Source organism: Raphanus sativus, chromosome 4 (assembly GCF_000801105.2).
Source record: "Raphanus sativus cultivar WK10039 chromosome 4, ASM80110v3, whole genome shotgun sequence".
Lineage (NCBI taxonomy): Eukaryota > Viridiplantae > Streptophyta > Magnoliopsida > Brassicales > Brassicaceae > Raphanus > Raphanus sativus.
Genome location: NC_079514.1, coordinates 16,336,092 through 16,362,530, shown reverse-complemented (window position 1 = coordinate 16,362,530; position 26,439 = coordinate 16,336,092). Strand labels below are relative to the sequence as shown.

Here is a 26,439-nt window from a genome sequence, read left to right as displayed (position 1 = left end):
TAGTTATTTGCTACCATAGTCACGACGACATTGACGAATAATATAACTTCATATTTCAACAATAACGATATATTTCTGCAATTAATTATGTTTGTTCGTTAATTGTATTTATGTGCAACAAATTTTTAACAGGAAATTGTAAACATGCATCATTTTGTTCATGGCGGAGGCACGTGGTGTAAAAGGGGTGGGGTGGGGGGGGGGGGAGATGCCCCATTTATTTTTCAAAGTTCATGTAAAATTTAGACAAACTGATATAAAGGCCCCATAACTATTTGCAATTGTGCCCTCAGTCTTGAAACTTAACATAAAAGCAGAGTAAATTCAATGTAAATACAAGCTAAATTGTATTTGTAGAAAGAGCCCATATATGCAAATTACTTTTTCTTTTAATTTTTTAACGTGAACGCTTGTATATTAACTAATCTAACCTTCTAAACCTATATCATATTAGCCTATATGAATTTGTTTCTTATTACTCAAAATATCTCCTGGACTTTTAACTACAACTAGGACTTTGTCATAATTTTTTTTTAAAAACTACTAGATTCTGATTCGTGATGGATACATTTGTTGTTTAATATATTTTTTAGAAATTTAATTTTTATATTTGTGTTTTAGTCATATTTATGTTTTCTTTGTAACTATATTAATGTAAAATATTTTTTTTAAAAGACTAGTAAACAGTTCTAATAATTATATTAAAATAATTATAATAAATCTATATCAATAGATCTTGTTTCTAATTTAATAGAATAGATCACTGTAAACTAGTGTGTTAAATATTTTATTAATGTTTGTCTTTTAAATTTAAAAATTTTAAAAAATTGAGTTTTACTTATTTACGATATCAGATAAGTAATAAAATGTACAATAAAAATATTTCAAATACTAATGTTCCAAAAATTGTTATCCAAACTAAAATTATAAATAATAGTATTATTTATTTATTTTAGTGAATTATTATTTATAATTATATATTTTGCTCCCACCAAAAATAATTTCTAGATTCACCACTGATTTTGTTGTGGTCGTCTATCGCTAACACCATTAAAGGTTCTCTGTATTCACCGTATTAAATCAGTTCTAAACACACAATATGCTACCTTTTTTTTTCTACTAATTCCACTACGAACCAACAAATCGCATAAACCATGTAACTTTTTTTATATACTAAAACCTACAAAATAATCTTCTAAAACTTTTGACCAAAAAAAAGAAAAATCTTCTAAAACTCAAAATCATCCTCTGACACTAACTCCTCCTCTCGAACTCCCCTTCACAGGTCCTCCTACTCGACTCTTGCTTCGTACTTGACTACTTTCCTTAGTCCCTGACATTGAATAATATTCACTATTTGATTCTTCGATAATCTTCTTCAATCTTTCCACTACTATCTCCATTGACGGCCGCTCTTTATCGTTCTTTTTCAGACAAAGATCTGCCAGTTTAGCTAAACTCCTGACTCCAGCAGCTGGATAATTGTTGCGTAGCCGAGAGTCAACGATCATGTTGAATCGTTGACTATCAGCAGGATACTCTTTGATCCACTCCAATAGTCTTTGTTCAGCAGCTGGCTTGCTCCTCTCAATGGTTCGACGTCCGGTTATGATCTCGTAGAGCACAACACCGAAGCTATAGACATCGCTTTTCATTCGAAGATGGCCTGTTTGCACGTACTCAGGAGCCGCATAACCATGTGTTCCAACTCTCTATAATGACACAAAGATGAACAAGAAGAAATATTATAAAAACTTTGTAAATGATCCATCACCTACAAAGCTATGTAAACCATAACCATAACGAACAGAACCAAACCAAGACCTAACAGCAAAATATTAAAACCAAGAAGGTAAGGAGTATTCCAATACTTACTGCAGTTGTGACGTGAGTATTGTCGCCCTGAGGTCCTTCTCTTGCAAGCCCAAAGTCCGATAATTTGGGACAAAACTCATCGTTTAAGAGCACATTAGAGGATTTGAAGTCTCGGTATATCACCTGCCCAACCAAATAACTATCATCCACTGAATCACATATCAAAGCTTAGAAACTAGACAGTGAATATTTCAGAATCCATTAATCATTCTACCCAATAGAGAGCATGTCTCTGTCTCATACCTAATCTACTAATCACGGGTCTAATAAGACATTAATATACAATCAATGTGTTTAGACTGTTTTTGTCCTAAACTATCAAGAAACTACCAAATGATCTGTTTTAAAAGAAAAATAGGTTTCCTCTGTTTTGTTTTAAAGATGTTTACCTGAATTTCATGTAAATAAGCCAATCCTTCAGCTGCACCAAGAATGATCTCAAGCCTTTGTTTCCATGGTAATGTGTATGATCCACGGGTGAAGAGATGATCCTCTAAGCTTCGATTCGACATAAACTCATAAACCAGAAGCCTCTCGATCCCCCTCTCGCCATCATCTGAGCAATAACCTAAGAGCTTCACAACATTCTGATGATTCACTACCCCAAGAAACTGAACCTCTGCTAACCATTGCTTGTGACCCTAAATACATAAGTTTCTTCCTTTAAAATCATATTCATGATCAGATTAGCAGAAAACAGTGACAAGACCGTGAGTATATATTTTTATTTTTTTTAAGTTACCTGTAAGCCTTGTTGATTGAGTTTCTTGATGGCTACGACAAGTGGAGAATCAGAATCTCCACTTGTCGGAATCTTTCCTTTATAAACACTACCGAAACCACCTTCGCCGATCTTAAGCTTTCTGCTAAACCCACAAGTGGCTTCACTGAGTTCTTCGTAAGTGAAAACCCTAAGATTATTTTCCCTCTCTGTATACAAGTCTCTGATACTTCGCGGAGAAGGCAACGATCTCGGCGTCTGGAGATTAAACGACAGCGTTTCGCTCTGGTTCCTCAATTCTGGAGCTGAGTTTTGTGCTATCTCTTTTCCTTTTCTTTTGTCTTTGTTTTGATTTCTGGTTTTAGGTTTCTTTGATTTGAACAAGAACAGACAGTTCATGTCTTCAGAGAGTAGAAAATTAAAACTTTTTTTAAGGAAAACAAGTTGAATTTTGGTGGAATAAAGAAAACAATTAAATTACTTTTGATCCGAGAAGTTAAACACAAAAAATATGAATTATGGAATAAGAAGTATGAACAGAAATCAATTTAACTAACATGAGAAAGGGATTTTCCTGGAAAGTGAAGGAGAGACAACAAAATTAAAGGAGTAATCAGACTTTCTCTCTCTCTCTCTTTCTTTCTCCCACGTCTTTGTCGAGAAAACCAGAGATGATTTGGAGGTGGGAAAGGGACAAAAAAGTGTTATGTTCTTCTTCCTCGTAATAAAAGAATAAAGGAAAGAAGAAGAAAAGAAGAAATCGTGTACGTACGTGAAAAATAGACGTAGAAAAGTATGTGTGAAAGAATTGAGAGAAGAAGGATTTGATTATTTGGTCAATGGGAAAACTTTGTCATAACAATTCAGTGTGTTATAATTGTAGGGTCTGGTGTTGTAATTACAGAGAAAACACAAATTAAAATAATTAAATCAATAAAACATGTGGAAAAGTTAAACTCTATCTGTGGTCGTATACATGCATTTGGTTGTTAAAGTAGTTAAATAAATAAAGTTTGATACATACGTATATTTTGCTTTTGGTTTAAAAATTCATTTCATCAGTATAATATACCACTAATCAAATTTCAAATGTATTCTTTTGCTGTCTACACAACCCAAAAAATAAGCGTGTATGAATCTGTTTACAATGAATTTAATAAAACTCTTTCTGAAAAGCGTATGAGTAGAAGAATTTCAATGGTCATATCATATAGATGAACATTGTTTACATAGAATGCAATTTTTTTTTAATGAACAAATCACAAATGGTCCAAAACCTACAGTTTGATACTGGTGAAACTTTTTGACTAAATAAGTCAATATAACTAAAAGTCTCGTCTAAATTTTTGAAAGAAAATTATTTTAAAAAGCGTGTGATGATAATAGTCAATAATCATATTTATTGGATTGAGTCAGATCGGTCTATATACATTTCTTAGTTAGAAAGTAAGTTAATACAGCTAGTTAACCACAACATCGCAATTTAATGATTCTTTAATCCTAAGTTCCTAACACTGCAAGACCATTTCTCTCTTTTTGTCTTTAGTAGCTACAATAAAATTGTGCTTCTTTTTTTTTTAACCCAAATTGAAATATTATAGATATCACCATGTTAAAAAGGACATGGAAAACCTAAGCATACAACTTACTAAACAACCATCACAAAAATTGGGTTAGAAGCTCTAAACCCCAACACATCAACGCCAACCATGGCGGATTCCAAACAAAAAACAGCAACCCACTTAAACACCAGATGCACCTCTGTCATTCATGTAGAGATGGTCCAACCATCTAGGGTGACCAGCAGCTACATATGACTGAGTAAAACCCAAATTCCTTACACTCTGAGCAATGAAAGATGCACATCTGATTATAGCCCACGGCCCAATCCTTAGTTCCCACGCTTCGAAAGCCTGCAACTCCCTCTTGAGCTCCCCCGCTTCAAATTGCCGAGCCGATTGCAAGGCAGGTTTTTGGATGGCTTCAATCAAGTCATGAAAAGATGAAACAAACCTGACTTTTCGTTTCCGCAAACTCTTCATACTTTCCAGAACCCATAACCACAAGACCATTTGAGCTTCTCTCAAAGATCCCACCTTCACAAAAGCACGCCTACTATGCTCCAGCACTTTGCCTTTATCATCTTTGACAATCCATGAGGCTCCCATGCTCTCATCCCTTTTCGCCCAATCCATCGCGAACTCACACTGAACCCATCCCACCGGAACATTTTGTAGCATCGTGGTATCGCCAGCAGTGGAGATCTGTTCCTCTGCTAGCTCCATCCCTTCCTGCACTTGTTACGCTAGAAACCAGTCATCAGCTTCCTCTCTAGCTTTGGCCACAATTTCTTCTGCTTCAAAAGTTTTCCCTTCAAACATAAGGGAATTTCTATTCTTCCACAAGTACCACAGAATCCATGGCCAGCTACACCTCGTCTCGATTTCCACTCTTTTATCAATTTTCAAGCTCAGCAGGTATGACATATTTGTGTAAACAGAGGAGACACTGAAATCCTCGTCTCAATAAAATTGTGCTTCACTCTAATGTATTTTTTTTTTTACTTTTTCCTTTTAAAAGATTTTTTAATAGATTGTTTTTTATTTTATACCTAACACTTTTGTACTTATAAAAGTTGATAAGTAACTTTATTCATTTTAATTTTTGCGATCTTCATAAAATTGTATTATCATTTAAACTAATTATTGCAAAAAGATATATTATATACAATAATAAAACAAAGGAGACATTATATTCAGACTTTACTTTTGTTTATTTAGTTGTCAAAAGTGTTCTTGTTCGGATGGGTTTAATCTGAACACAAACATAATCAACAAGAATGATCTGATGAGATGAAATGTTCCATTTGAGATCCAATTTCTTCTGAACACTTTATTTTCCGTACCCGGTGAACATTTCCAATCTGGTTATTTCTTCATAACTCCCATGTAACAAAATTAAAAAAAACATTAGTATATATTGAGTTCAAATTGGATATGAAATATTTATGTGAACCTTATATAAGACAACCATCTTTGTCCGATGGATACAAAGTACTAAAAGCAAGCAAAAGAAAAACAATACTAGTGAGTTATTGTGTTACTTGAAACCATTGCACAAACATTTCGTATAATTTCAAAAAGAAAAATTGTACAATGATTGGAAGTTAAGAATTGAACGACTATTTAAAATCTTTTAAGATATTACTAGGATACTACCCATGCTAAAACGCCGAAAATGTTTTCTTATAACTACAACATGGACATTGTTCTTTTTTACGGATCAAAAATTGATTATTTAAATTTATAGAACTGATGAACAATCTTACTTATAAATAATTTGACTTTAAATTTTAGTTAATTTGAATATAAATTTACAGTTTTATTTTTTATCATCAGTTTAAAGGATTTTTTTACTGACAAATATATACTATTTATATGCATAAATACTTTAAATTGCATATTCAGATCTATTTTAGATGTATGAGATATATTAGTCTTTTTGAATGACTCTTAAAAGGTTCTCACAATTTTTCTTTTTTTTTGAAACTGGAATTAATTTAATATTTAAGAATATTTAATATTTATATGATGGTTTCCCACTAAGAAAAGTATTCATAGTTTAGAGATTACATTAGAATGTAGATTTTTATGTAATTTAAAAGATGAAACCATCTTATTTTATTTCTTGTGTAAATAAATTTATATAGTATATTTTTATATAAAAATTATGTGATAGTTTACAAAATTTGTGATAAAAATATATTATAGTAATTTTATTTTTCAAATTTTAATATTTTATGTAGCAATACATAACAAAAGATAATCATTACTTACAGTTTTCATTTTTGATTATAAGATATACCTTTTTTTTTGAACAAGTATAAGATATACCTATTGTTAAGAAATTTGATTTCTTTTTTTTTTCAATAGAGCAGATTTTTTAAATTGATTTCTTTCTCACATAACTATAAATATATATTAAAATAAATATATATTTCTAAAATATGATTTTTTGGTATAGATGTATATCTTTTTATTAAAATAAATAAATTTAAAATATTTAAATATATATTATTGCACGTACATTTGATATGGTTATATGGAACCTTTTTGTTATAAGCATTGATAATTATATAAGACATTTATATAAATATATTAAAATATTTAAATATATATTATTACACGTATATTTGATATGGTTATAGGAAACTTTTTTGTTATAAGCATTGATAATTAATTAATTATATAAAGAGATTTCGACTTTTAAAATATATCTATTATCTGATTTTAGTTGAAAAATCAAAGATAGTTCAAAATAAATCTAAAAATCAAATATTAGTTCAAAAATTAAATTTTTTGATTGGTTATATAATATTTATATTTCTGAAATTATATTATTAAAGAGGTCAATTCTGTTTGGACCATTTTAAATATTTTGATAATCCAAAAACTTGTCGATAAAATAAAATTTTATTTTAGTAGAGTAGATTCTATAGCAGAATAATACTACAGTGCAACCTCTATAATTAATATCTCTATAAATTAATATTTTTATAAATTAATATAATTTTAATAGTTTTAAATTGAGTTTTTGATTCAATTAATATTTCGATAAATTAATAATCTCTATAAATTACTAAAAAATTATAGTTTTGGTGTAGTCCCAATATTATTAATTTATAGAGGTTTCACTGTATTTTCTCTCTGTATTTAGATACAATATCTACTGTAGAGGAATAAGCATATATAAATTAAAGTATATTTTATTGTTATAGCATATAAATATAAAAATAACAATGAGTTGTTGATGTTCGCAACTTCCGTGAATAATTTAATTATGTAAACAAATTTATAAGACATATCCATCAAAATCCGACAACAATGAGTTGGAGATATTCGCAACTCCCGTGCTTAATTTATTTATGTAAAAGAAACTTATAAGACATGTTTAATCCGACATTTTTCTGAAGATGGCCAAACCACGTTTCCACTTCCTATATATATTTTTTTGAAATTATCCACTTCCTATATAATGAAGATTTTTCCTGAGAAAAATATTTCTGGTCAATATTTTTGCAGAAATATGGGTAGTAACGCAATTAAACAATAAGATGATGCAACTTGAACATATAAGCAGCGCCGGTCCCACTGTATTGAAGACTCCACGCAAAATTTGGATTTTAGCTGTATGAATAAAAAAAAAAAAAAAAAAAGAATTAGCTTAGAAAAAATGGGAAACAGACTTGGTCCTTAAGCGGTCGCTTCTAACGCTTCCGTCCCGAGCCGGGCCTGCATACAAGAATTGTATCTATAATTTACAAGTTTTGTTTAAACATTCATCTCCAATGTATTTTGCTATTTATTCATTTAAATAGATTTTTTTATAATAAAAATGAGATTTGCTCTAATATTTTATTCTATCATATCAATCTTCAACAATAGATTAAAATAAAAAAGTATTATTTTTTCTTCTATAAATAAAATAATAATAATATTTTATTTTAAAAATAAAAATAAAAAGAATCAAATTAATTTTATTTTTAAATACTATTATAAAAACAAGTATAGAAATTGGTGAAGATGTTTTGAGAGTCATGTTCTCATAGAATATAACTTTCCAGGGTTTTAACTTTCTAAGAGTCATGTTCTAATAGAATATATTTTTTAGAAATTTTGTTTTCTATTTTTGTTTTATTCATATCTATATTTATCTTAATATAATATTTTTTAATTAATTAATAATTTTTTTAAGAATTATATTAAAATAGTTAGACTAGATCATGATACTAAATTAATAGAATATATTTTATAAATAAAAAAAGTTCAACTCTAAAATAGAAGAGGAGGTATTATTCCATTTTTGAGTTGCAAATAGAATAGAATTAGAGCATATTTTATTTCAAAAAAAAAAAAATGTTTCCAGTAGAAAATAGAGCAGTTGAAGATGCCCCTAACCACTAAACCCTGGACAGTTGAAACTAAATTCCAAATCTTTGATGGGATATTCTAGTGAATGAAGCTAAAATATAACTTTCCTTTTGATATCATCTGCCAATGAGAAACAAAACAAACGAAAATAAAAAGATTACAGAAGTAGGAACATACAGGTGCAAATTTCAAAGCTCATCAAATGATTTTTCTTCTAACCATGCTTTTGCTTGCTTATAATGTGTTGTATGTACCTGATGACAAATAGAGCCAAGACTAATTGCTTCTTCACCTTTCGTGATTACAATGCTTCTTGTTTCTCTTTTCAAATCCAAAGCAATAATCTTGATTTTCTCTATCTTAAACTTCCTTCACGGCTTGTGTAATTTGAACCCAAATACTCTTGGAACATAGTTTTGTGTTGCCTTTTGTGGCTTGAGATGTCCGTAAGTCATCAAGAACAGATGTGGAAACGTTGTCCCGAAGTAAGCACCATCAATGTCTGTTCATTGTTTTAAGGAAAAGCCCAACAAAGATCAACAACAGCTGCCAGGTCTATAGAAACTCAATAAAGATGATTATTGCTTTATGCATAAGAATAAAACACGAGATTTCAGAACTTGCATTATAGATAATGTATCAGCAAGAAGTGAAAGTGTGAGACAAAAAAAAAGGATACTGCCTTGGTATTTTGATCTTGGGTAATAAATGTCTCCACATTTAGGGCAATATATTTTCACAGTGCTTGATCGAGGCAAATCCGACTGACCAACCGGAAGACAAGTTTGGCCACAACAATAAACTCTAGGACATCTTCCAAAGTCGTAGTTTTTGTATTTATCCAACTGCAAATATATCACAACAAAGGATAAGAATCAAGAGGTGAAAACTTTCATATACGATGTTTAAAATAGGGAAATGAGTACAAAGATTATATCTTGCCTACCATTGCAGCCAACCCTTTAGTTGTTAATATGTAACGCGCATGAATAAGTCCATAAAGCATCTCAGCTGCTGACTCGATCAATTCATTCTGTTCCTCTGTAAACATCTCCCCTGTCACCGACCCAATCCATATCAAACATCCAAGAGACATAGGTTTCACTCTTTTATGATCCCTCATCAACACTATCTAATCTTAAGCGTCAAAGCAGATTCCGTGCCTAACTAGTTTGGCTACAAAAGAACTTACCATGAGAAGACTCTACATCCAAAATCAGATCAAGGGCATACTCATAGTAGGGAATTAGACTGCTGAGTCCACATAGGTTGAAGTCATCTTGGATGTAATCTTCACCAACTTCACAGAAGAACTCGTTTCCCCTTAAACTACAGAACCAAGATATCCATGAGGTGTCTGAACCACTGACATCAGATTCTTCTTCACTGTCTGTGTCTGATTCATCTATGACCAAACACACATTTCATCATTTTGGTTGATTAGAATCCAATAGACGAGGGATATGATAATGAATTAAACTCACTGTCTGAAACGTTACTCTTAGAGAGAGAAGCAGAACGTGAATCTCTAGTGTCATGCGGCTGCTTTCCCGTGACGGTTCCTTTTCCGTTGCCGTTAGCTTGACGGGAGGTTGACGGAGAAGGGCGTTCAAGAGCTTGGTTGATTCGTTTACGATCCACAACCTCTGGTCTCGTTCCTCTCTCTTGATACATGATTCTAAAATCCCTCTCTCACTCTCCCTGACTTTTTCTCGTTTTATAAAAGAATGGCGATTCTTGCCGGTGGGATTGAGAAATTGATGGCCGTAGCTGGTTTAAATTGAGTTCTAGGGTTTTGAAATGGAAGCTTTTTCTTCTTTTTTCTCCTGTGTCGAATCTGGTTCTAAGCGTATTTTTTATTTCGCAAGTACTACTGTCTGTTTCGTACCGAGAAACTTTTGTATATTTTTCTCATTTCACCGTTGGATTTTTATTTTTTGAAAAAGTGTTTTAAATTAAACAATAAAGAAATAAAAAGGGGCAAAATGGAAAATAGAAATGTAGGTTCCCGGAGACGAGGGAGGAAGTGGAGCGGTGAATCGGCAGCCACTAAAGAGAGAGAAAATCACTGAACCATGAACCTGGACCGGATCTGAGCATAACCATTGAAATATTGGCTTTATCTTAAAAACCATGCCTAAACTGTTCCACTTGGCCCCACTTTTTTTAATTATAAATATATATATATAATATATATATATATTAAATTAAAATCAGCCTGTAAAAATGGGATTATATCTGGTTACAAGCAGATTTTGAAAAAAATTTCAAAGTCGATTTAATATAAAAACTAGCTTCGTTCGTCCACTAAACCCGACAAATTCCACTAGTCCATCCTCGAATTTTTTTATAATCGATTATTGTTCTCAACTATTACCAAAAATCATTAGAAAATGAGATTCTCTTTGTTGCCTCGGACGCCGGGGTTTTTCGTATCTTCTTTTTGAGTAGGTAGCTCCCAATAAACTCCACCGAACCTATATCTATCACTATGCTTATAGTTCCAGACGACAAATAGAGGAGAGTTCGGATACTTACCATGAACCTTTCAATCGCCACCAAAACCCGTCTTGTACACAACACCACACAACGTTTGAAACCTCCTCCTAACCAAGCAAGTGCTTGCTAATGCCGCCACCGAACCTGTACATAAAAGGGTCAGACCTCTATGCCACACACTAATCCGGGAAGACTCTAGTGACATGCACACAATCAGCCAGCTACACTACCAATGATGAATCAATGACCAATCATCGGCACTGGGATGGATCAATGACCAATCACTATTATATATTATATATGTGTTATCATATAACTAATCATATAATTAATCGTATTATATATCATATATATAATATTTTTATATGTACCATCATATAATTAATAGTATTTTATACATACTATCATATAAATAATCACAAATATTTTTGAATCATTTTTTTCATGCCACTCTTATATATCATACATGTGTAATGTGTCATCGTATAATTAATCGTATTTTATATGTACCATCATATAAATAATCATATATTAATAGTATTTTATATGTACCATCATATAAATAATCACATATTATATTTTTAAAATTTAATGTGAAATATAAAAATCATAAATTAAGTTAGTGTTTGAAACATGGCTTTGTATTGTATTTCACTTATATATATGGTTATTGAAAAATATTTTAGTAAAAATCAATTTGTGAATATACGTATATTTTTGAATCAAATTTTGATATAATCAATTTTAAATTATTATTTTGATTTGAAATATGTATATAAAGTTTAGATTTTATTTTATGATTGTTTTAGATAAAAGATGTTTTTAGATAATCAGATTGAGTCATTTTCGTATATTTTAAAGCTGGTTCAGATAGATAGTTTTTCATAATATAATTGATTTCTAATTTTTCTAATAACATAAAAATATATTTTTTTTAATTTACTGCTACATATGTTTTCAAAAGACATTATATTCTTTTTAATACTGATATCCATGATTCCAAATACTTTCCAAAGTATTTCTGTTTAAATAATATACATATACTTTTGAGTAATTATAAAAGAAAAACTATAAAATATAAAACTATTTTGATTTGTTGGATCAAAACAGTTTTGCAAAAAAAAAGGTTATATTTTTACTTGTTGGAATATACCTATGATTTTAAATAGTTTTATAACAAAAACTATGATTCAAGTTGATAAGGGATCAAATTCAGAACCATGGAACCCTTTTGGGGGCCTAAGCCAAAAAAAATTTACAACGCCTTAAACAATTTTTTTGAATAGTGTCTTTATAAAAAATTTAATTGGTATGTCTAATAAGAAAATTGCAACAGCTAAGACAACTGTTTTACAATAAAAATTTCTAAAAATAAAAGATTCCAAGCTAAAATGTAGAGAAAAAAAATATAACCAGTCAAACTATATATATTTTATATACATATATTCTGAAAATATTCCTAACACTTACAAACTAATGTATCATACATATAAATCATTGCACACAAACTAATGTATTGTACACATAAATGGGGTCTAAAAATTTGACTGGAAATTAAGGGGCCTGATGCTTGCTCCTTTTTCTAACAACGGTCAGCACCAATCTACATGTCATTTCCTTCCTATCCCAATTTCAATTCCTTGTTGAATGAGAATATAAGTATTCACGGTTTTAACAATTTTCTTAGTTGTTGGATGAACAAAAACATCCACAACGTTGAACATGATTTTGGACACAATATTTGATGTATGCAAATTTGTGTGACAAGTATTTTGGACACAATATTTGATATATGCAGATTTGTGTGACAAGTATGTACTTTTATAACTTTGTAAATTAGTTGATACAATCATAAAATTAGTATATGCAGATTTTTGTAACAAATATGTTCTTTTAAAATCTCTTTGTAAATTAGTTGATGCAATCATAAAATGATGCACTAATTTTGATTTTTCAAATACATGCTTCATGGGTGTTCAAATTCTCATGGCTGCAAAGAAGATTTGCAACTGTAGCAAAAATTGAGTGACTGGTATATGTTTCTTTCTACATTTTTTGATAAATATTTGGGTTTAGTAGATTGAGCTTTGAGATAGGCACGCGCAAAGATAAAATTTCTATAATATTTTACTGTATAAGGAACAATATTATTTTATACCACCAGGAGAATCATATTATATGAAACTTGTAAAGAATTGATTATCTTACTGTTCTATCAAAGAAAAGCAGAGTTTTGTTCTAAAGTAGAAAAAACACTAATAAAGTGTGGTTCTTCCTTTAAGATGTGCACTTTTCTTCGTCGGAGATCTGCAACAGAAGAGTGGCTAAGGACCTTCAAAACTTTGAAATTGCATTCAGCAAAGCATGTCTATTCACAATTAATTGTCACTTCTACTCGAATTGAATTTTGCAAATAAAAAAGAGGTGAACACTCAAGAACCTATCTTTGGAGAACTAAGAAAAAATAAGTATTATTATCCCTACCAATGTGATGAATTGGAGACTAAGACACTGATTTGCAATCTTTAAAACTGGAACATCCGTGACTTGAAAACGCAACAATTTTATTATTGAGAAATCCAATGTTTTTTTCAATAGAAGAATAGCTCATTGAGAAATTTTAGTAGCATGTTTTTGAAACTAATATAATACTTGTCAAAACTTTAGATAAATATATTAGATATTAAATTGTATCATAAAAATAATATTTTTGATGCTTTTATATAGCACAATGCTATTTTAAACTATAATTACATTTCCATTTTCATTTCTTTTTTTTTACTTTAAATCTGAATTTGGTGTTAATTTTTTTTTAACCCTGCTTCCTGTTTTTTTATTTCATGATAGAATAAATAATGGAAGCACTTCAAAATTAAGTAATTATTTTATATTTATCTATTTTTTCTTTTTCAAATTTTATATTTATCTATTATTTCATTTTTCACTCCATGAAACAAATCTATAATAAAATATAATTATATTTTAAAGAAAATACAGGATAATACATTGGATATCTCTAAGCCACTTGATGACTTGTAAACTGTAGCACACAAAGGCACACACATTAGCATGACAAACATACAAACCAATTATCTTTCCTGATTCATCTAGTAGTTTATAATTGATAATTTTTTTGTAGAATCGGTTTTTCTTCTGTTTTACAAAAGTAAAGGACCTTCCTGGATTTTCTTTGGGATGGACTACTTCATAGAGATTTCTAAAGCCAGAAAGATTACAATCTCAAGATCAGTAATACAATAAAGAAATTATCTTGGGACTTTCACTTATCATCACAAACATCACATAAGAAAAGAGGAAACATAAGCCATTAATTTTCTTCACTTCTTTGAAGAAACCGTTGATGATGATGATTCCGGCTCTTTCCATGCCGCTTGCCATTGCTTGTCATATAACGTTGTCTCTTCAATCAGACCCTTAAGTTTGTCTAAATCTTCGTTCTTGCGGATGAAAAGAACTCCGGCAACAGCCACAAACAAGAGTGTTTTGCAGAAGAAGTTTCCCATCTGATCAACAAGTCCTACTCCGGTAAGGCTATCAACAAAGTAAGCCATGAAGAACCCTACCATCGCCGCACGACCTACAAGATAAACCAAAAAAAAAGCCACTTCAAACTTCAGATAATGTTTGAATCTTTATCATGGACAATAGTGTTTTGGAAAATAACCGTTGAGGAGTTCAGCTTCGGGTAGATGGTATCTCTTCATCCATGCCCACCATGGAATGATGGAGGTATCGAAAAGGACAGGCTCGTCGTTAGTAGTTGTTTCCGGGTTATCTTCAAGCCACTTTCTCCTCTTTGCCTCTATCATTACAGAAACAGCACACATAATTACACAACAATCACTCGTCTCCCTAAATTTATTACAAAACAAGAGCAATGAGCATCCTAGTAACAGAGCATCAAGTATACAGACCTAAATCATCATCATGTCATTGCTAATATCAAAGTCACATTATGAGGAAACATTACTGTAAAGCTTTTTTTCAAAAAAATAAAATATTACTGTAAAGTAAATTGTAACAAGAATGAAGTAAGTGAAACGAAACTAGAGTTTTGTAAGAACTAACTAACCAGCAACGATAACAGAGTCCCAATCTGTTTTGCCTTCTTTCTCGAACTGTTTCAGATCCCACGTTCCATTAACCCACTTCGCATCTTGGAACTTGATCTCAGTCGTCGTGGTGGTCGTCAAGTCAGTCTCTTCGCCTCCAACGGCGCCGTTTTCAGACGGAGATTTTACTGAGACTTCCTCTACAGGCTTTGGAGCCTCCACGGTGGTTGCAGAGACTGTGGAGGAAGCGGGTGTTGACGTACCGTTGTCGGAGGAGGCTCGAGTGAGGGAGACGAGAGAGAGGCGCTTGGTGGAGAGGAGAGAGAGCGAGATCTTGGGGATGGGGTTAGGGTTTAGAAGTGGAGAAGAGATCGGCGGAGAGAATAACGCCATGGATATGGACATTTGTTGCTTGCTCAGTCCTCACACACACACACACACACTCCTCCTCTGTCTCTCCTCTGTTCAGTTCTTCAGAGTTAGTTTTGAATGTGTGGTTCGAAATGAGATTTGAAGGAAGGGAAAGATATGTTATCGTCGTTAGTCGCGTAAAATGTATGTCGTTTCCGTGTTTTCTTTCATTGCAGAAACTACGTGACGTTTTTGTGTTCCAAATGAAAACGTGATTATCAATGGGCTTTTATATATCAAATAGGTGCCAATTTCATTTTAGCTTAGCCTTTAGCCCAAAGTAAAGTTAAAAAAAACCATCCTTCCTTAGTTCAAAAACTCAGAATGATTCTAGACTTAACTACACCCTTGTCTTTCTTTAATACCGAGAGTTATTTTCCACATGTGAAACGCTTTTTTGTTGGGTCTAGATGTATTTTTAACAAATTTGTCCCTGTAAAAAATGATGAGTAATGAACTACGTAGTATAGACGATAAATTATAGAAGACGAAGTTGTTGACGACAAATTGTGCATAGGTTTGTGAATGACGAGTAACTTTTGGATTTGTAAATCAAAGAAATGCAAAGAAAAAATATGATGGTTTATTTCCACTATTACTTTTTTTTACAACAAATAAAATTAATTATGATATATGTTTTTCCGGTTTAAAGAATCAAATCGGAAGTTTAGAATCGACATGAAACATAGCAGAAGTGAAATATCTCGTACCGCGTGCCAACTTGTCCGTCACTAGATTATGTGCTTTCGAAATATGTCGGATCTTGAAGGAATGAATGAAAGTCTTACTGCGCTGGAACTCCTCCATATGCGTAATAAAAATTGGCCATTTTTCAGGTGATGACACCATCTTTACCAGTTGAAAACAGAGGGTTAAATAGACTTAGGTCCGGTCGCTGAAAAGAAATCTTATGACAATAAACTAAATCATTTCGATAGGTATATATATTCCTAATCTGCATTTCAATACATAATCAAACTCTTGAAAGTAAGTAAATGGTAACCTTATGTAGTAAAAATGCATTGGTGAAAATATATAATTACTAGATGAAATCGTGAAAATGTACGATTCCACCATTTTGTTCTCATACATGCTAATATTTTCTTATCAAGATGAACACTAAATTTTAAAATTATTTACCAAAACGTTAAACTGGTTCAGTGAAAAATTAAGAAATATGTATATATAATTTGAAAACCATTTCAAAACTAGAAAATGTGCTTTTGTAGCATAAAATTTTAAGTAATTTGGGATTTTTCTTTTTTTCTTTCTTTTTTGGGATTTTTCTTCTTCAGGTTTGTGGTATTTTAGATATATATATATATATATAAATTATAACTTGTTTTGTTTTGTAGTATCTAGGATATTTTCTAGTTTAAATAAATAGTTGTAGCAAATATAATCGTGGTGTATAGTTCAAAAGAAAACTTGTGGTGCAAATGCTTAAGTCGTTACTCAGATATTTAGATGGGCATGTTTTATTTTACTAAAGATGGACATCTTTTTTTTTGTTAACTAAGAGGTGCTTCGGCCTAATAGTTAGTCATCCAGGCAAGAAAGATGGCGTATTATTATATCAAAACATGGTAGAACACTCTTCCTAACAGTACCAAAGTCTGTAATTAAACCAATTGGTTTACCACGTCCGGTGGTAAATGATGGACATGTTATTAGGGTTGTTTTTTCTTTTGCTGATTAGTTCAGTCGCATTAGCTAGGCTAAGAATATATAGAAGGTAGTAAGTTTGGCTCAAACTCAGAACAAAAGAATTAAAAGATTTAAATCCAGTATGAAGCTCCAATCCAACAAGATCTTTTCTTTTCAAAAAGAAAAAGTTTGGTTCAAACGGGAATATAGATGAATTCCATACGGTGGAACGAGACTAATCACGATTGATAATTAATAAGTGATACCAGAATCGCTCTGGTTGGAGGTTGAAATAAATGAAATACCAAATCATTATTGATTTCTTTTTGGAATATAAGTCATTATTAAATTTTAGTTTTAGCTATCTCTATCTCTAGGGATGACAATCAATGATCTAGACCGCGAAACTGGTCTGTAAAAGTTTGCTGCGAGACGGGATTGGATCTCTATTTGATAAGCTCGCAAAATTACGGACCTCACGGACGGGTTCAAAGCTGACATGTTCAAAATGGGATGGGCTCAAAGCAGGACGGGTCGAAAGAGGAATGGGTTAAACCACAGAATTTTGAAGACCCACAATCTTAAGTCTTTTCACCTGAGAGAGACAGGGGGAGAGAGAGAGAGAGGGAGAGAGAGAGAGAGAGAAAAGAGAGAGAGAGAGAGAAAGAAAGAGAGAATGAGATTAGACATTATGGAACTCTATTGATGGTGGTTTCAGAGTCGATGATGCTTCCGGTCTCCCAAACGCCTCTGATCTGCACTGGTGAAGCTTCCATCATAAATGATAATAGAAACATTTGTTTTGTATAAGCTTAGTGTATTAATTTGTAAGAGTATGCTTGATCATGTGCAAGGTAAAACTCAACTCTTGTCTATGTTTGTTTGTGCATGTAGAAACAAGTAATGTAATATTTGATGTCTCGCGAGACGGTCCATGAAGACCTGCATATTTTGCGGTACGGGATTGGACAACTAGTTTGAGGACCGCATTCTGCGCGGGACAGACCCGCCGTGTACTGCCAAAAGCCGAACTCGTAGCGGTTTGGGAGGGACGGGACAGAAGAACTTAATTGCCATCCCTAGCTATCCGGAATTGTTTATTTGGATAGAAAGAATAAAAGAGTTAGGACCTATTATATTTTTTTTTTTTATTGTTGTCATTTTGTGCTGTGGTGTTTGTATTTTTATTAGAGTGAATGTGAATTGCATGCAGATCATCAGTCGATAAACTTTATTTTTATTTAAGCACTACTCGTGCATTACCTTTTATACTTTTAACCTTATCTCATCCATTAGTTCCAACGCCTGATTTCCACCGTCCGATTCTATGATCACTACATTATTATTTTTTTAGTTCCATCAACATTTTCTTGAACTTAATTAGCACGCAGTCTAATTACGGGTCACGAATTTCTTACCATTTCGTTATAGTTTGATAGATATATAAAATTTCACAAATAAATATAATTTTACTCATATTTCCTTTGGAAAATACTATACTCGCAACATTTTATTTCTAATTTCTTTATACAGATATCATGTTTATTGAAATTAGCAAGGTTAAAAAATAATTTATAAAAAGGTTGACAAAAAAAATAATTTATATATAAAAAGGTTTCAAAAAAAAAATATTTATAAAAAAATAACTCATCAAACTCAGGAATGTTGACAATTAGATTGTCAAGTTAATTTTTATGATATCGTATCAACGTGCAATCTATTAATATAAAATATTCGTGATTGATTAAACTTTGGTATATATGTATATTATATATGAGTTATTCTTGGATCACCAGCCAATAGTATTTTTTATTTAATAACTAATATTAAAAATATTATCAAATTATATTATATTTTTAAAATAAAAATAAATAAAAAATAATAGCTGCAAAAAAGGATTTTATTTCTAACACAGTCAGAAAATACTAAACTTAAATCCTAAATTTTGAATCTTAAATATATGGGTAAACCAATACCCATAGATAAATTATAAACCCTAAATCAAAAATATTAAAAGCTAAATCTTAAAACACTAAACCTTTAAATATAACCCTTAACTAAACCCTTAGATAAAAGTAAATAAAAATAGTAGTTGTTGCTAAAAGAATTTTTTTACAAAATTAAATGGCTTCAGTGAAACACTAAACCCTAAATACTAAACACTAAACCCTAAATATGAAACACTTAATTCTAAACCTTTGGATAAACCATAAACTCCAGGGTTTAAGACTTATCCAAGGGTTTAGGGGTTATGATTAAAAGTTTAGTATTTTTAAGATTTAATGTTTAGTTTAAGATTTATCCAAAGGTTTAGGGTTTATCCAATGATTTAGAGTTTAGTGTTTTATTAACGGAGTTAAAAAAAATTTAAAAATATTTTTTTGCAACTACTACTATTTTTTATTTTTAAAATATAATATAACATAACAATATTTTGTTTCATTTTTAAAAGATAAAATATAAAATAAATAAATATTATTACTTGGTAAACCTTTAGGTTCACGTAAACCCAAAATTCTATACTATTTGAAAAACATTACAACTTTTTTTATTAATGATACATGTTATAACTAAAATATTTCTTAAATTATTTTTTTAAAATATGTTGGCCCATTATATTAAACATATAATAAATAACTATTAACTCAATTAATAATCAAAAAGGATTATCTTTAATTTTCTTAAATAAATTTACTGAGTTACCTAATATGACAATTACGATTTTTAATGATAAATATTTAATAAAAATTAATTCATCATTTATCATTTTTGTTTGGTTTTATATTATTAAAATAAGCTAAACAAATCATATTATTCATATAGTTAAAATTTAGATTTTTGTATATGTTATATTTGAATTTTTTTAAAACAACTATAAATTAATAAAACTATTAAAAAACTTCACATTGTAAATTTTGTAATCAATCGTTTGAATTTTGTTATACTAATATACAAATAATCATAAATCTTTATGAGTAGAAAATTTTCATCTAACATATATGCATACTAAATATATATATATATATATATATATATATATATATATATACATATCTATTTTAATATCGTTTAGGTTAAAATGTATACTATATAAAAATATTTTAATTTCAAAATTTTAGAAACATGTATCATATTTTAACTGAAAAGAAGTTAAATGTTCTTCTAGTTGTAATTTGATTAAATCATTAAAATATATTTTACATATTTTTTTAAATTACAAATATTTTATTTTATGCAAGGGCAGGTTGTTGCAAAACGTTAATATTTTAAGAACAGTCTTAGTCAGTCCAAGACGCAGATATTTATCTAGTATAATATTAAATGAAGAGATCTTTCAATATAAAATCATAGACCAGCTTGCTAGATTTTTTATTTATCTATTTTGATTTTGATGTCTCACTAATCATTTTGCTAATAGTAATTTAGCACGTTCAAAAGTATTTAAACCAGCTAGTAAATTGTCCCATATGTAACCTCAAACCCAATAGCCAAATTTCCTTTATAGCGATTACAAGATGTTTAGTTGTACTTTTTTTTGTCGGCATGTTTAGTTGTACTTAAGTAACTAGGTAGGACCTGCGCCTTGCATAGGGTGAGATTGGTTTCTAAAATTTTAATTTAATTTTAACATATGTTCTAAATTTGTAAACATAGTTTGTGGATCGGTTATGTAATAACATTCTCAACATATTTTTGTTCATAATTATTAACTATAGATGATAGACATTTATTTTTAACTACGGATGATAGACATATATTTTTAATTTTCATCTATCTCTTCGTTCGAAAGGTACGTAGCGACCTTTTGTATACATTACACTACTTGAGTGATTTTTGTTCGTTAATGAAATAATAAACCAAACTTTCATTCCGGTTTGGTCTTCTGACCAGTGTCTTTGTTCTATTTAATTTTGGTTTGTGTAGATCTATCTGAGGGAGCTTTGAACAAATCAGTAACAAAAAATCAAATACAAATCCCAAGACAATCTGAAGCACTGACTGGAATCAATCAAATCTTTGATAGGTAACATTAGGTTACATGTATTTTGTATTGAAAATAGTTAAACTATAGATAGACTACCATCGAAAATAGTTACATGATACGATTCTATAGGTTCTATAGTATAAAGAGAGGAACATTATGCATAACTGAGATCATGATATTGAGTTTTAGGTTAATTAGCAAATATGATTAAATAATATGATTTTGTGGTTCTATAGTATATCATTTATTAGGTTCGTGAATGTAAAATATTATACCATAAAAGGATAACCAAATATCTATATTATTAAAACTGAATTATATTTCAGTTTTGTTTAGAAACATAGATAGTAATATTAAAAAAAAATTAATTATGTTTGGAAATAGGTATAGCATTCGGTCGTTTTTTTGCTTCATTCGCTAATGTCATTTTTCGTAATTTCAGTATCAAACGGCTTTAACCAAAATCGAAATCAATAAAATATACATTATCAGTTAACTTACCATGTTTATCTGCTAACCAACTAGTTTGTTTAACTAAACAATTAAAAAAAACATCGTGTACAGAAAGTCATTTTAGATATGGAAACAACTAAAATTTGACTTAAGTGTATATCTCGAAAAAAAATATTATTAAATTTGAATCAAAAGTGGATAAATATCCAAACAAATTTATCATTCTGGTATCTAAATAACCAGAACCAAACATGATCCGATCAAAATATTTCGGATATTCGAATGTATTTGAATCATATATACTTGAATATGTTATCTATTTTTATAGTTAATATCCAAGATATAAGCTATCTTAAAGTTGACTAAAATATTTGAAATATAAAAAAACACCAAAAATACTTAAAATATATATTTCTTCTCCATCCAAATATTCAAATTAAAAATATTTTTAATTTAGGTAATTTGGCTTACATTACTCAAATTTACATGTTATAGTATTTTTATTTTTAGATTTAGGGAAATTTAAAGTATATAAATTTTAAAATTTAAAAATAGTTTAAACGGGTTATCCGGACCCGCAAAGATCTGAATTAAACCGGAATCAAAATTTATAAATAGCCGAATAGAGCTAGAATCTTTAAACTCAAAAACCTCAAACCTGAATAAATTTTAACGAAATTCGAATGGGTACCCAAATACCCACCCATAGCTTAGTCAATATAAAATGATCAAATATTACAAATATATAATTAAGTATAAATAAATGAAAACTAAAACTGAAAATTAATACATGTGCGGTCCTACGGGTCAAGATCTAGTAAATGTTAAATGTGGGTCTTCTATGTGAGGGGCATATTGTGTAGACAGGCTTCAAATCGCTAACAAATTAAATCTAAACCTGCCATTTATTTAAGTACTGGATCTCAAAAAAAGTTAGAGAGAAGATGATATCATTGAAGCACTTCCATCACTTATATTTATATAAGTTTCAAATTATTTCTTTATTAAATGAGATCAATATATCAAATATACGCTCGATGATACTGATTGGCAAATTGCAAGTTAAGATTTCTTCAAATGTTTTTGTTTTCGGAAGTTGATAAATATGGCTGAATACTGTTTTAGGTTAATATTAAACATTTGAATCAAGGATTTCGTTTGTGATGTAAAGATTAAGAAGGTAGTATAAATAACGGCAATCAGCACTAATTTTATCTCCACATAAAATTTTGTGATTGCAATCAAGACTTTCCATATACAATACAATATTGACCTAAATAATAATCTAAATTTGAGTGGAGATCAATATATTGATAACAAATATCACTCACTTATATTCTAAATCATAAATGCATTAAATTAAAGATCATAACTTGCAAATCACGATTATGAATTGATACCATAAAGTGTATCATTTACATTTAAATATATAGAAATTTGATTTCAAATAAATTAGTTTATCTGTGAAAACATTTCAACTTAAATTGTTCTTATATTTTTAATGTTGGAAATTAATATTATATTTTCTGTAATTTAATTTTTGTTTGCATTGTAAAATAAAAATCACTATAAGAAAATACATATACAAAAACTACAAAGAGATTTTGCAGGTACAAAAAATATTATAACAGGGGTTTACTTTTTTTTTTTTTGAACTAATAATAATGATGAACTAACGTAACTAATCGATTATTTTATTAGTTTATACCAGTACATATAAAATCCAGAAGACGAACCTTCAATGGTTGTTAAATATGTCCCAAAACTATGGAGTTTATTACTCTTTCAATATTTTTTATCTTCTTTTGTTTCCGAAATTATACCTGCGAAATCTCTTTGTAGTTTTTATAATATTTATAAACTAATCGATTATTTCATTTCCATGAAATATTTAGCAACAAAATAAAACAAACTAAACAATGGACAATAAATAACTAAAAATAATGCTTTCAATAGTTTAGTCCTGGCAAGATAATTTAAACGGTACATAGTTCATCAATTAGAATCTTAAGATCAAATGCTAAAAACAACAATGGTACAAATCAAAATATGAACGATACGTTACAAAGGCTTTATTATTTAAAAACTGAAAACCAAAATAAAATTCGAATTAATATGCAACTCACATGAAAAGGCTCTTCTTGGTATCCTGAAAAACAAATCCTGTCAATGTAGTTTGTGTAAGCAAACATAGAAGTAAAATAATTAACAGATGAAAATGTTCATATATGCTTACTTGTTTTTGAAGGCTTCTATTTCTAGGAGTTCAGGGTCAAACAAAATGTGAGAACATGAAGCTCCTCGTCTATTTGAAGTCACCTGCTTATATATTTGAATCAAAAAGAGAAATAAAATCCTTTTTATCCTTGTTTCAGAAAAGGATCAAACTAAGAAACCAAAACCTTTTTAAATGTCGCATTTTGTCCTCCTGCAAAAATTTACCATATGAAAGTGTTAGTTGTTTGGTTAGACAGGGCTAAGTTGATATAGAGCATATTGCAATAAACTAAAAAAAACTTATTTTTGCATCCATGAAAAAATATTATAAAAGTTTCTACACCTTTAGCTTAGTATTGCTTCCAAAAACTTTTTACATCTCTTTTTCACCTTTGAAATGTTTCAACTCAGATATTGAGTGCATAGAACTTATTTTTGTTAGATTGCATACTGGTTCGAACTTGGTTGGTAATGATGCTGAGTAAATGAGTTTAGAAGGTCATATATAGTCAGGCAACTTAGGGTTTAGGCACACAAGAATTACCAGAAACAAATATTGAGTAGTTTACCCAAAATTTACGCTATTACTATATTTAACTACACGCATTATCGCCTTCCAAAATTTGGTTAGTACTATATTTTCGAACCTAATATAGGAAACAATATTCAATACGATATTTGACCAAATATTAAGTGTATAGTATAAACTTAAAATGATAACCATTTCTGTGGAGGATTTGGCATAAATTACGGTTATATTAAATAACATACTAAATTAGTTTAAAATTTATTGCAGTTTTCATATATTAAATACGGTTATAATAAAATGGCTTCTGATACATTATAAAAATGTTTAGTTTAATTTTAATAAAATGGCTTCTGATACATCTTGCATTGAAAAAAAAACAAATATTAGATTTTACAACATTATACTACATAATTGCGTAATATATTATATGGCAATGATCTATGGTAACCTTATATATGGCAATATATTTTGATAGAAAAAGAAATCATGGAATGAGTTAATGGGAAATAGAATTAAGAGAAATAGTAATGATCTTTGACTTTCCTTAAACATGAAATGATGAAATCGGACATATCTTTGACTTTTTTTTTTTACACGAAATCGTCCAATTATTCATTTTGAACTATAATGTATATGAGGAAATTCGAGTGGTACCACAATGGCATTTCTTTGTAATTTCTGTAGTGAATCAAGGGTGATTCTATATATGGACTGAGAGTGAATATGGTGCTGACACGTCAGCATGGCACTCATGTAAATAACTTACATATTTAAGGTTATTTTTTAAAAATGCTTCTTGATTAATAAGAAGGAGATTATATTGCTTCCTTACACCTCTCTTGAGGATATAAAGTACTATTATTTGATAGAGACTCTGCGTTATTTTTGGAGTTACGTAACCATGATCAAAGTTTTCTACATTTTACTTTTTCCTTGAAATATAAAACCTATTTTTTATACATCTCATTATAACATGTCATTATTTTACCAAACCTCAAATTATGTGGAACTTGATCATGGATAATCGCATATATATAAATATATATAGTTAACTTTATATGTATGTAAGTATATAACTTAGTGGCAATAGGCAACAGTATTATAATACGCGTAGACAACGAGTAATGTACCGAAATTAGCCCACTAATCACATTCACCAAACGAAAGAAGTGGGCCCCATCATTACAAATACTTTAACCAAATCAAACGGTGCAGAAAAGAGTTGTGTCCATGATCGTTACGGCCGGTGACTTCACACACCATTTATTTTATTTAGTTTGATATTCTGGAATCTATTAATAAATGTAAATATTAATTCACAACGTCATGCCATCACATACTTTTGCATAAGTTAAAACTATTCTTATAACCTACTCTTATACTCCTATTTATCAAAACGACAATCAGTTATATACACAATACAGTAGAATCTTTATTAATTTATACTCGATAAATTAATAAAAGGTATAAATTAATACATTTTTTACATCAAATTAGACCGTTTCAAAATATGATACAAATAATAGTAAGATAATAAAGTTTTAGAAAATCCTATATAAATATATAGTCTCATTAAATTATAAAGTTTCAAAATTTTAGTTAATGTACATACACAAAATCAAATATTTTTCTTATTTTTGAAAATTTATATATTTAAAACATAAAACTATGAAAAACCATTTTTATAAATTAATAAAATATCACAGTCTCAACATTATTAATTTAAGAGTTTTTACTATATCTATAAAATTCAAAAGTGAAAAGAACTAATCTTGTTGATTTCATCTTTCCTTCTTGGCTTTTTAACCCTCTCATTCTTTGTTTAACACTTATAGTTAAACTTTTTTGTACGAAAAATTGATTTGTGAAAAAATTAATTAAAATAGTGAAAATCAGAAAATGAATCTGTATAGTAGAAAAAAATAATTTAATTGGAAAATAACAGATAACTAATTTTTATTTCAATATGATATTGTGAATATTCTCTCTATTTTTATTTAATATTCTCTCTATTTTATAATAAGTGTCACTTTAAATTTTTAATTTTGTTTTAAAGTAAGTGTCATTCTACAATTTCAATACAATTTTGTATATTTAAT

The 26,439-nt window shown here is 29.6% G+C and overlaps 3 protein-coding genes across 5 annotated transcripts; all 3 read right to left on the bottom strand.

Annotated features, from left to right (window-relative positions):
* Positions 1-1,042: 1,042 nt before the first annotated feature.
* LOC130511922 (probable serine/threonine-protein kinase PBL19) lies at positions 1,043-3,420 on the bottom strand. The gene is made up of 4 exons (XM_057009809.1): positions 2,618-3,420; positions 2,265-2,516; positions 1,876-1,998; positions 1,043-1,712 (listed from the first exon to the last, which is right to left on the bottom strand). Exons 1-4 carry the CDS (start codon positions 2,993-2,995, stop codon positions 1,242-1,244), a joined length of 1,224 nt encoding a protein of 407 aa, XP_056865789.1. The 5' UTR covers positions 2,996-3,420; the 3' UTR covers positions 1,043-1,241.
* Positions 3,421-8,612: 5,192 nt separating this feature from the next.
* Positions 8,613-10,404, bottom strand: LOC108853061 (casein kinase II subunit beta-1-like). 3 transcript variants are annotated; one of them, XM_018626522.2, is made up of 5 exons: positions 10,011-10,404; positions 9,719-9,931; positions 9,473-9,582; positions 9,206-9,371; positions 8,613-9,028 (listed from the first exon to the last, which is right to left on the bottom strand). In XM_018626522.2, exons 1-5 carry the CDS (start codon positions 10,198-10,200, stop codon positions 8,898-8,900), a joined length of 810 nt encoding a protein of 269 aa, XP_018482024.1. In that variant the 5' UTR covers positions 10,201-10,404; the 3' UTR covers positions 8,613-8,897. The 3 variants fall into 3 exon arrangements, with proteins under 3 accessions (XP_018482024.1, XP_018482025.1, XP_018482028.1); XM_018626523.2 differs by having other exon boundaries at positions 9,473-9,567; XM_018626526.2 differs by having other exon boundaries at positions 10,026-10,404.
* Positions 10,405-14,209: 3,805 nt separating this feature from the next.
* LOC108848456 (light-harvesting complex-like protein 3 isotype 2, chloroplastic) lies at positions 14,210-15,611 on the bottom strand. Its single transcript, XM_018621826.2, has 3 exons — positions 15,119-15,611; positions 14,711-14,848; positions 14,210-14,623 (listed from the first exon to the last, which is right to left on the bottom strand). Exons 1-3 carry the CDS (start codon positions 15,501-15,503, stop codon positions 14,364-14,366), a joined length of 783 nt encoding a protein of 260 aa, XP_018477328.1. The 5' UTR covers positions 15,504-15,611; the 3' UTR covers positions 14,210-14,363.
* Positions 15,612-26,439: the final 10,828 nt, after the last annotated feature.